The sequence below is a fragment of the Phaethon lepturus genome, unplaced genomic scaffold (genome assembly GCF_000687285.1).
Source record: "Phaethon lepturus isolate BGI_N335 unplaced genomic scaffold, ASM68728v1 scaffold5410, whole genome shotgun sequence".
NCBI classification, from domain to species: domain Eukaryota; kingdom Metazoa; phylum Chordata; class Aves; order Phaethontiformes; family Phaethontidae; genus Phaethon; species Phaethon lepturus.
The window spans coordinates 48420-61212 of NW_010511043.1; the positions used below are offsets into that span (position 1 = coordinate 48420).

General features: G+C 34.8%; 1 protein-coding gene across 1 annotated transcript in view; it reads left to right on the top strand.

Annotated features, from left to right (window-relative positions):
- Positions 1 to 12793, top strand: part of EXOC2 (exocyst complex component 2) — a 119480-nt gene that overhangs the window by 34492 nt on the left and 72195 nt on the right. The window contains exons 7-10 of the mRNA XM_010282527.1: positions 3159 to 3304; positions 3405 to 3486; positions 3968 to 4070; positions 7097 to 7215. Coding sequence (XP_010280829.1) covers positions 3159 to 3304; positions 3405 to 3486; positions 3968 to 4070; positions 7097 to 7215 — 450 coding nt within the window. The remainder of the gene's footprint in view (positions 1 to 3158; positions 3305 to 3404; positions 3487 to 3967; positions 4071 to 7096; positions 7216 to 12793) is intronic.

Here is a 12793-nt window from a genome sequence, read left to right on the forward strand (position 1 = left end):
AAGTCTGAGCGTGTTTTATGAAATCAAGAAAGTGACATGGAAGTTCACTGTTTTTCTTTTCTTGTATGAAGAAAGCAGTGACTGTATGTGTGTTTGTGTGGGGAGCACAAAGAAGGCAGGGGGTTTTGTGAACCACTCTAACTTTTTTCAGTAGAGATTCATTAATACTCACAATAAAGGTGTAGTTTGAATATTGTTGTTCCCCCAACTTGTTGCCAGGAATGCAAAAAATCCCCAAAACTAAAAATCACCAAAAACCTCCAAAAAACCCCCAACAACAAAAAAACCCCCACAAAAACCAAAAACAAAAAAACACACCACAAAAACCCTCACACACATTATATAAAGACTATAGTGTGTGTCTATGTGTGCAGAATATTTGATACATGTAGGGTAGGAGAAAAAAGCAGTTGCTGAAATTTGCTAGTGCAATCCTCTGTGCTCTGTGCTTATGCCATGTCATGCACCAAGCACAGATTCCTTGGAGAGCACTTTCCCTTTGACAAAATTGTGTGACAGATTTTAACTAAAACAGCAAAAATTTAGGTCTGTGACATTTTCTCACACACGCTAATATGAGACAAATCTACCTATAAAATATAATTGCTGTTTCATTTATCAAAATGGTGGCTGAAATATCTAAGAAGATAATGCAGACTGTCTTTTTCAAGCTGGATCTGTAGAGGAACTTGTGCCAGGCACTTCAGAGTGATATTAAGTTTGGCTCTGCTGTCAAAAGAATTGGCTTCTTTTCCTCCCGATACTTTGCAAGTCATAATGGGTGGGAGGCAGGGAAGTACGAATACAAGGATTTAAAAAGAGTAAATATTATTATGCAAAGTAGTTTAGGATCAAAGCTTTGTTTCTTGTCTGACCATTGAAAAGCTTCCATAATCCGTGAGTAACAGGGCCTGCTTCCAAAAATTACTTCAAATCTTTAGTAAAATTTTACATTGTATGGACTATAGGTGCATATTTTGAGAGACAATTGGTGTTGTGAGCTTGATTACAAATCCTAAGAATAAGGATGCTTTCCACAGCATCTGGGTGTATGTTAAGAGTGTGCCAAATTATTAGAATGAAATGGCATGGGATACTAGAACCACGATCTGGTGTTATAGGTGGAATTATAAATGTTTGGAGTTTTTGCTAAATTGCTGAATTTAATTGCTAAACAAGCTATTATATATTTATAAAAACATATGGTGTGCTCTAATGAGTGTCACGAAGAATTGTATCTTAAAGGAGGTCAGTCAAATTCCATTATGTGGTGTTTTTGTCAGGCTCTGTGAAAGGCAACTGCTGCATAACTAGAGCTTTAATTTGAAATAAAAAAAATTTGCACACAGTAGATGAATCATCTGTTTTGAAAACATAGTCAGTATTGACTGACTCTTTATCCACAGACTTATTATTTAGGTTTAGATTATTCATCAGTAATCAAGAGATAAAAATTTTTAGTGTAGAAAGGATTTGGAGGCGTGAGGAGGGAAGAAATTTTACAATTTTTTTAAGTCTAAGAAGACAGACCTATTTTGCATAAAGTATTGAATTTCATTAAGACACTAGTAAGTAATTTGATGTATTTCAATTTCTGTGTAAAACATAGAAGAAAGTATTGAATTGAGGATTTCTACAGCAAATTAATTTGTAAAGAGGTGAAGGCATGTGGTTTAAACTGAAGATGGAAATCACTGTGCTATTCCTGCAGTTGTCAATTACCTTTTTACAAACATTTGTATTGAATTTAAATAAATGCTTTATGAATACAACTTCAATTCTCAGATGTAATGCATTGCTTCTTGGGTGTTAAAAGAATGAACAAGAAACATATGAATTCAACGAAGCAAGTGTTACTTAGTAGAAGGATTTACAAAGCAAGCATTTATTATAACCTCAAGAGAAAAATCATACTTTATCAGTTGTCTGTATTTAAATGTCCAGCTAGCTGTTTTAATTGTGTATTTCTCCTTAATGGATTAAAATACTCTGTTAAATAGTATGCAGTAGAAATAGCTATCCTGACAAAACTTTTTTTGCATCAAGACTTCAAAATTTCAGCAAAGTTTAAACATTATGTAGATATAACAATTATTTTACAAAGACTACTTTTAACATGAGCAGGCCACCCACAGTGTTGACTAGAGAAAATGGCATGCAAGCCACCCAGCGAGACTGATGTAATTTTTTTTCATCTTTGCTTAAAGTATAGTCACTAGACCAGATAATGTAGAAACTTCTACACGCAACGATCAAAAAGGCTAAAACAGTTCCACTTTTTTTTGGTTAATTAAAAATAAGTCACGAGTTTAAAAATGCAAATATTCACATGCAATGTAAATCTTCCCTTTTATAAATGAATTTTTATTATTTTATGTCAGGAAATTATCCTTATTACAAACTAGAATGCTTTTTAGTCTGGATAGAAAAGGTTTTAAGGTTATGTTTAATGTATTTATTAAAGAATATTCACAGAAAGTATAGAAACTTAATTGCATGAAATTGTTGACCAAGGCTTGATCCTGTGTATGTGATGAAGCCAGTAAGACTTCTAGTGCAATGTGAAGACAATTTGTATTCATTCTGTTACAGTTACCAGCTAGTTAGACTTTTTTCGGTCATGCTATTGTCTTTGGTTTAATCATCGGCACTTTTAAGTGACTCAAATATCAAATATTGTTAATAATCTTTAAGACTTAATTTGAAAACACAGAAAAAGTGTTTGCAATGCCCAGTGATAACTCTGAGAGTCATGACATTGATTAACATAATGAAATTATATTTTTCTAAAAACAAAACTTTCTACTACTTTTTCCATATCCTGAGATGCATAATTTAGTTGTACAATGTAGGTCTGGAGCCAAAGCAAGCTATAAAATGTCTGCAGCAAAGTCAAGCATTTGAAATAGGAAAGAGTGATTGTTTTTAATTGCACAGGGGTCTTACCACATTAAAATGCTAAGTGGTTCACTTTGAAATAGCATTTCATCAGTTGTAAAATTGTTAACACAGTTGAACAAAAAAGTACAAAAATTTAGCAGTAATTACTCATTTGCTCTAAAAAACCTTGAATGACTCATTAACATGAGGAAAATCTGTATGTCATTTGAGCTCATTACTTACTCTACTTTTTCTTATTTTCATCCTTTTTAACATAGGAGCCAGTAACACTGCAGATACCTTATTCCAAGAAGTGCTGGGTCGCAAGGACAAAGCTGATTCAACAAGAAACGCACTTAATGTTCTTCAGCGTTTTAAATTTCTTTTCAACCTGCCCTTGAATATTGAAAGAAATATCCAGAAGGTATAATCCTTTAAAAATACTTCTCTATTTGCTGAAATTAGTTTGTTACCTTTTCTTGACAAATATAAATGTTTGGGGGTTGTTTTGTTTTGTTTTTAAGGGTGATTATGATGTCGTTATTAATGACTACGAAAAAGCCAAGTCACTCTTTGGAAAGACAGAAGTTCAAGTATTCAAAAAATGTAAGATACGCTTTCTGTTTTTTTTTTAACTTAAAGGCTAAAAAGCTCATAGTCTGAAGAGCTTTATGTGGGTTTTGTGTGGATTTTAATCCATAAAAATTAGGGATTTATAGGAACCAATTACTCTATGCAATGTTTCTGTCAAGTTTTCTGAGTGAGGTGTGTACTACAAAATGTGAAATCACAGCCAGTTTTATTTATTTATTAAGGCTTGGTATTACTAGACATAAAAAGAGGTTACAGTAATTAAAGTGTGACTTTGGGTATCTCTCACTGGCATGTTGTTGGAAAGATTTCAAAGTCCAATTTTCTGTTTTTGTAGAACTGTTGTATACAAAATTTTCAAATGTGGTTTGTTATAAAATGAGATATAGTGATTTCCACATTAATTCCAGAAGTGTCTGATGTCCTAGAAAAATAACATAATTTTCAGTTCATACCAGTGTGGGAGGCACGCACTGGATTTATTTCCTTTCCATAGATTATGCTGAAGTTGAAACCAGAATTGAAGCTTTAAGAGAACTTCTCCTGGATAAGCTGCTTGAAACTCCGTCAACATTGCATGATCAGAAACGTTATATAAGGTAATCATTTGACTAGTGTTTTCATCAGACATATGGTGTTAGATGTGTATTTAAATTTGTTTCCTCGTTAAGAGTAGTGACTATTTTTGCTATGGTTTAATAGTATTTATTAATTTTAGTATTTAATAATTTTAAAGCAGGGAGTAAATTATTTTGAGATTTTATTATTATATAAATAATGGCAATGGATTAGTACTTGATTGTTTATTGAATGATTGAAAAACAGTTCTTGAACGAGAACAATTTAACAAAGGATAATTGAGATTGAATTTAATTTTTAAAAATCTTTTAAGGCTTGTTTAGATCCTGTTGCTTCCTTTAAACGATCATGTTGCAAGCTATGCCTGAAATGATCACTCACAGATTGCAAATCTCAAAACAGACTCCTTATTAACTTGTCTCACACTTCAGCTTGACTTTGTATTGAAATGGAATCATCCTGAGTCAGATAATAGGGAGGCTTTAATCCAGACTGTTGTTTAAATTCGGTTTTGGCTGTTTTACTACTCAGTATAAATGATGTAGATCCTTTATATATCATAAACTGGAAAACTGGTTCATGTTTTCATTGAAATTCCTAGATTTTCTGTCATTCACAAAGCTGATGCTGAAGTCTGTTGTAGGCATACTGACATGACTTGGTTGGACCTTCTTCTAATGGTAGACCTTAACCTGCTTTACACTCCTTGGAGCCAAACATTAGAGTGCTCTGGAACATTTGATGGCTTTACTTAGAAAGCTTTTGAGTTTTGGATGTAACCAGGGCTCCTAGCATGGCTTGACATTCTCAGTGCTTTCTTCAGTTATCTTAAAAGGTGGAGACCAAATGCACTCTGGGTGGAGTGTTCTTAAAATTCTAACACCTGTGTGAGGTCTTTGTTTTGTGTGCTTACCAGGCCCGGTCGCACAGGACAAAGGGCGGTATTGGTATCTTAGGTCCCTCTACAGTATGTTAGTTTATGAGGACAGTGGCAAGTCTACATTTATGTAGAGTGCTTCTCATTCTTCTGGGTCCTATATAAATATTGCCTATTTATTGGAATTGCTTTTTAAAGTAAGTAGTTCAGCATTTTGTGTCTCTGAAGGAGGCACTACTGTTTCCTTTCTGTGTCAGTCTTGAAAACCTTAAAGAGCAGCTTCTTTATTGAAGCCAAGTCTTATGACGTCTTCTAAGGATTCTTTGGAAGAATCAGAGTTGTATGTGTGTTTGATTCTGGGATGACTTTTTTTTTCTCTAGCCCCTTACCTTGAACTATTGAATCTTTAAAAATATCCCAGCCTATGTTAAAGCAGACTCTGTTAATGTAACTCCCAAATGTATTTCACATGTCGAACAGTATAATGAAGGAGAGCAGAGAGTGGACAAATGTGGAATAATTTAGTTTTAATGAATTAACAGAATCCCAGCATACAAAGCAATTAAATTAGTTTCACTACTGTATATATACTAATGTGGTTATACTAGTGTAAATTTTTTGGAGGCAAGATGTGAAGAAAGCTTTCTTCAGAGCACTTCAGCTAAGAGGAAATTAACAAAATCCTAATTGTAAAATTATTTGCATAAAACCTGCTATTTTATGAGTTTTTTTCTTCTTTGATATGTTTGTTTTTTATGTCTCGAATGTCGAAGGCTGAGCAAGACCTGAAATAGTGTGGGTTTCCCCCTCAGATATTCAGTGTTTATCTTTAAAATTAGGTTTCAATTCCTATTTTCCTCTCATTTTATTATGGTGTTTACAGTGATAATTATTTTACACTGCTCAGAAGCAGTTTACTATATCACTTAACAGCCAAGTAGATGTCTTTTTTCCAAAACCAGTGGTAACTTTTTTTATTTTGTGTCTAAGCAAAGGCTAAAGTCCCCCTTAACACTGAGGATGGAGTTGAGCCCATAATTTATAAATGTCACCCTGTCACAATGGTTGGTGTTGTAATGTTCTCGTGCATCCAACCAATCCTATTTTGACAGTTTATTTTTTATTCAAGTACTGCAGACAGTTCCCCAAGACGACAGAATTTTGCAACACAGTCCTCGTTAAAATTAGATATTATTGTAGTAATACAGCTTCTGTGAAGAAGTTAGACATTCCCTGCACTGCTCAAGATAAGATAATATATATCAATGTACTTCATCTCGAGCATCTTGAATGAGTCTTATCCATGCAGAATATAATGGAACACATTAAATAGTAGAGCAGCTACTGCTTATTGAGAATACTCTTTCAAAAGTACTTTTGTCAGATAGTCTTGAATGCCATATGTTAGGCTATTACTTCTGTGTTCTCTTTGAAATCACAACAGCTGACTTCTAATACTCCTCTCTCCCCAAAGACAGAAGGTGTTTTGCTTCTATGTATTAGAAGCCCCAGTCCTTTTCATTATTTCTCCCCCTGCTTTTTTTTCCACAGACAGTGTGTGCACATCCTGATGAAAAAAACAAAACAAAACAAAAAAAACCCAGCAAAACAAAAAAACAACCAAACAAACAAACAAAAAAAACCCCCAAATCCACCAGGAGCTTGGTTTACATTTGTTTGTGCATGCCTGTACTAAAATTAATGAGCCACCAAAAATTAGTTCCTTCTGTACGTACTTGTTAAGGTTACATGATGATACAATCAGGACATATAAAGTGGGAAGAAAAATACATATTTTATGTGCTTGAAATGTCATTACTGATTCCAAGTGAAACATGACGTACTGAACCGCAACCTTGGCAAATAAAGAGCTTGGTTTCCCAAGTACTTTACTGGAGGCACAACTGAAGATACATATTAATGTGGTATTAAATATGTATGTTTTTGTTTATTTCTACAAGTTTTTTGGGTGGAATTTTGCTTCACTAAATGAGGAAGGAAGAATGCAAAGCTTGTGTTTGCATTGGGTGTGAGTGTATCTTAAACTATTCTTTGATTTTTAAAATCATGTAAAAAAAAGAAAGTATTTCTTAGAACATCTTTGGTCAGTTTTAATGAGGCCTTCAGTGTGTCAAGTCAGAACTGTGATTTTTGGACTGGATTTTACAGATATCTTTCTGATCTTCATGCGCCTGGGGACCCTGCTTGGCAGTGCATTGGTGCTCAACATCAGTGGATTCTGCAGCTCATGCACAACTGTAAGGAGAGCTATGTTAAAGAACAAAAAGGCAAGGATATATTTTTGTTTTATATATATATTTGACACCTAGGAATTTGGCATTGCCTTTTATTTGACAAGTTTTAGTGTACAAATGATATTTTGATTTTTTTTTTCCCCCCCATCAGTTTTGATAGCTTTTTACAGAGTTGAATACTGACTTGTATTATTTTCTTTATTCTATTATAAAAACAAAACAGCAGTTGGAGTTTTCTTTTTGTTTAACTTATAACTTTTAAGCTCTTTACATGGGAAAAGTATTAAATTTCAGTCATTTATCTGAAGCTTACTGTACTCTCAAAATACTTCTTTGAGGTCACATGAAGTTTGGATTGTTGTCTGAACAAGTGCCGTTAGTATCTGGATATGCAGGGGACTGGGGCATAGTGGACTAATGTATAATTTCTTGATATGCAGTGGATAATAACATGGTGTTCTCTTGTTCTTTGTTCGTGTGCAGTTTCGAAATTCAGATTACACTGTTTGGGCACAGACCTGAGAGTTGGACAAAAGGGATGTTTAGACAATGTTACATGAAGACGGATATGAATACTTAGTTGTGTTCTTTGTCTTTGCTAGTGTTACTCTCAAAGAAATGTGTGCTCATAGGTATTGCTTTCAGGTGTGGCAGCAACTTAGCTACCAGTTAACTTGATCTATCACATTAGTGTATTTTCAAAAGGGAATAGGTGGGAGGCTATTGGCCTGGCATTTCTAGTAGTAAAATCTGGAAACAGGATTTTTAAATTAGAAAATAACAAGTAGTGCCTTGTTTCTCAAGAAGTGTTACCGAGTTTGCTGCTACTTGTGAAATGAGTAGGCATATTGGAATCTGTCTTCTCTTGGCTTATAGGTAACTCCCATGTTTAGTGTTAGTACATGTATATCCCAAACCAAATAAGGTGTTCTCTTCTGAGAAACCACAAAAACTTTACTGAGTTGAACTGCTGCAGAAATGTGCTGTAAAAATGCTGCAGGAGGCTTAAACCCTCTTTAGCAGAGGTTGTGACATCGGGTATGGAGTTCACAGGGTGCATCGCATATGACAGTGATGTCAGTAAGTTTTAGCTTAAAGCATGTGCAGACCATCTTTATTCCACAAGATGGTGTGGAGTGCTGTGGGACCAGCTGGAACACCAGGTTGGTTTCTTGGCCTTTTGGTCAAAATTTAGAACATTTCCAAAACCTCCTTGTTTTCCTTCCTCATCAAAATGCTGAGACACTCCCCCCCACACCCCCATACCCTCCTTCTGCAACATACAGCTATCAGGAGCAAAACTCACTTGTAAAAATGGCCACAGTTAACAATTCTAAGCTTTCTTTTTTGCTGCTCACTTGCAAAATGTCATATAGCCATCTCTCAGCTTCTTAGCAAGAAAAATAGGGGTCACGAAGCTTGAGACCTTTTTGCTGTAGTAGTCTATATAATTTTAATATGCATGCTCCAGTAAATAAATGGAAAATGTGTCTAAATTTTTAGGCTTGTCTTGAAAATCTCAACCTGTTTGGTGTTTTTCTTGTAACAAAGCTGCTTACCTCAGCCTTAATATCAAAGGGGCTATTATGTTAGCAGCTTATTTGGCTCACAGAAGAGGGAATTTAAATAACTTGAATGCCCAGTAAATGCATGTATGAATGGTCAATATTTAGTGCATATATGAAGTGAATGCTAATATATTATTACTTTTATTAAAGAGCTGAAATTTCAATAGGTTTTTTTCCCAGCCTTTTCTGCGGTCCTTACTAATGTAGTTTTTTTGTATACATTGTCAAATAGTCAAGAATTGATCCTAGTTGATGGAATTTCTCACATAGTAGGACAAAGGAAGGTTGCTAAATGTCGTTTTTCCTTTCCATAGATCTTTAATTTTGGCATACACCAGACAGGAGAAGGAAAAAAGAAAACTTGGAAGAGTTGGCATTAACTGCCAAGTAGAACAATGCTGATTGTGATCAGAGACATGGAATGTATTTTAATCTACTTTAATAGATGTATGCTTTTCAAACAGGAAAAGTGTGGGCTTTTACTCATAGTTATCAAATTGCTTATGCAAGACTGAGGAATCTAATCAACTTAAGTCAGAAATGTGGTTTATATATTCATAAATTCATAGGCTATTTTTAAGAGAAAATAGTAATAAATTTTCAAACATTAAAGTCCTCCACTTAGAACATGCTTTCAAAAAAGGTTATATTATGTATCAAGCATTTAGAGGAAGAAGTGGATCGTAAGGTTGATTCTCTAATGAAAAGGGCATTAAATTTTTCGCTAGGTTACCCTGTTCAACAGGGATAAGATGACATTGCTTCTAGCAGATGGTAGTCTTCATATTGTGTATGCTGGAATAAGCAGACAGAAATTACAGTTCCACCTTGAACATACCCACAATTTCTGGCTATTCTTAGCTTAGTCCTTCTGCTGACTGTGAATCTGTGGGTTCAAACTGACCAAGTCAAAACTTTTCAGCGTAGTAAAACTTAAACCTCAGTAGCAGATTGTGTCTGGTTTTGCATTTGTGCACAGTCTTTAAACTGAGTTCATGCCAAAGTATTTTGCTGCTATTTTATTAGTTTTCAGTGCAGAGCTCTGCCCTGAGTCATTACACATGAATTTTACTACCTGAAATGGATTTGGAATGAGATGAAAGTCTTTGCTTTTCTTACCTGGAAAAGTCTTTGTTGAAAACTCCATTAGACATTCTGGGCAGGATTTTTGTAACTGATTGTCAAACAGTAAATATTCTCAAAAAATTTAATTGCTGGAGATGATGTATTCAGGAAGGGAATGTTAACATTGCAATTAGTTGCTAAACAAGCAGAAATCCAAACCTAAGTGAATTCTAAGGAGAACTTACTCCAAATTCAGTCAGTGATATGACAAGCCAACAGCATACTCTCAGCAGGATAAAATTATGTCAGTTATTTCCATACTACTAGGAGGTTGACACTTTAGTCATTACAACTGAAAAATTTCATTTTCTTACATAGAAATACCATCTTCTCCTATCTTCTTTAAGAGATTTAGTGATGTATCATCTCATCCAGGCCACAAGTAATGGCAGTCAGGACAAGTCCCCAGTATTTCTAAGAAGTAAATCTACTTGTCTACATCCTCTGTAGGTTACTTATCTTTGAAGACTGATGTCTTTTTAACAGCTGTACTTTCAAGGCTCTCCTGAACATAGTTGAAGAGCGGCATGAGCTAATACACATGCTGAGGTGGTTGAAGGTGCTATCGGAAAATTGCGTTATTAGAGATGTATTTAGATACATGTTTATTTCGGTTTTATATCTAAGTATATTTTTTTGATCTAAATGTGAATCCTTCACTCTCAATAGTACTGTTACATGAAAAGTTAAAAAAAAAAAAAAGGCTCTGTGCTTGGATGTTATTAGAGGTTAACTTCATATTGTAGAAATTCGCTGCAGTTGTAAGCATGTCCTACAACTGTAAAGTATCATAGCATAGTACAATCTGTGATGCAGCCTGAAAGAAGACACTATGACAAGTTTACAGGGCTGTAATGGTCTTTTCCTGGAATTTGTTTCAAGGGTTAGCAGAAGTCCTATGTGTTTCAAATACTGTCTGTTTACAGTTAATCCAACTTGTGTTAATATTATTTCCAAAACCTGAAAGGTATATCAAGCTGTGCTAAGCTTTGTCAGATAACTTGTCAGTGTGGCTTAAAGGCTGACAAATACCAACAGCAAATTGTTCAGTTGGATGTTTCCTTTGATTTTAATAGACAATTGTTAATCATAGAAGATGCAGTAATCTGATTATTACATAATTGGTTGCATTTATTTCAACAGGTACAAGTAGGGGGGACTTACTCAAGTCCTGTGTATGAAGTACTTTGCAACAGTATTTTGGACTGTTATTTCCCCTGAGTAATATCTCTGTGTATTAATGTACTGTTTCCCTCAGTCTTAAACTATCCTCTTTTGCTGATTAGCCTTTAATGATGTAGATTAATGTTTCATTACATGCTCAGATATGGCTGTTGTTACTCTCCCATTGTTGCCTTTAGCCTGCCTGCCTGCCTGCCTGCCTGCCTCTTGCTCTCGCTCTCTCTCGCTCTATGTAGCCATAGTGGACCTTCCTCATTTGTGAAGTAAAAAAAATGCAGGCAGATGATGTTGATATTATGAGAAACTGTTGGAATTCAAGCCCACATATTTTAAGGAGTGAGTGAATATGAATATATGATAGCAGATTAAAATTTCTACTACTCTGAAGCATGAGCAGCCAGGACAAAGAGACGAAACAGTACAGCCAAAGTCGTAGTGGAAGTATGAGGGAGTGCCCAAATGATAAAGCTCCCATGCTCGTGTCCTTACATTAAGCTGTTCTCCTGCTTCTCTGACGGTCAGATTTTTCTATTAAAGGTGCAGCAGTAGATATGGGACCCACTTGCAACTGACTGGAGTTCTAGTTCTGCTGACATAGTAATGCTTGTAAATATATGGATTTATTAACTTCTTATGTTTTATATTTAAGGTTTATCTGCCTTAGTAATGGAATAGGCAGTTGTGCTCTTTTATTGTTTTTTTGAAACCTTTTTTTAATGGTTATGAAGTTATTTCCTGAAGCATTGATGGAATCTTTTTATAAATCTGATTGCATCCCACTATTGCTGCCCACTGGAAGGACCTGAAGTAGGTAAAGCCAGTTTTCTACTGTTACTTAGTATGTAGATATGTTAGAGAGAGGGAGATGCATGAGACTCTGGATAGACAGGAAGAAGAGCATTTTTGAAGGCTATGAATATAAAATTTAACATGGAAGAACTCTATGCTCACTCAAAACAGTATTTCTTAAACCTCTACCAAGAGATAGTTGAATGATAAACTGAACTGTGCTGGTATTTTATGCCTTGTATTGGCTAAAGTCCGAATTGTATCTTCTGAACTTTGAACTTATGGTTTGTAGAAGTCTGGGGACTTTCAAACCTGATACCTGGATAGTAAATGGTTTCTTTCAATTAAGATTTTACATATTTGTAATTTTTAACTTTGCTTGGCAATTCCCCTATTATTAGCATATAATTGTAGTTTTTAACTATGGTTTATGCTTCCCAGACTTGTTGGAGTACAGGAAATATGGGGGATATAATGACATAAAATGACATGAAAATAAATGTAAATAAATGAGGTTTAGTTTAAAATTTGCCTGGGGCACTGGGCAGATAGCCAAAATGAGTTAAGCAATGGGATTCTTAACATGAGTATCAAGGAAAGAAGCTATGGAGGTTATGACTGTTTTCTGTGTGGCCAATGGTTATTTGCTTAGACTTTAATAGTGGCTTAGTAGGTTTCATGATCCTTTGAGCTAAAACGGATAGAGACTCTAATCCAGTTATCGTGAAACCGCCTGAAAAGGTCTTCATTTCTTAACAGGTCTTTATGAGATACTATGTAATATTACTGCAAATAAGCTATCTGTTAATACCCTTTAGACGCTAAAACTGTAAATGGAAACACTAACACAGTTGTTGTGTGATCTTTCTGCTGCCCTTTGGGTTGCAAAATACATAATGTACAACCCATTAAAGTTCCCAACATGGAGACAGTTCTTTAAACTGGGG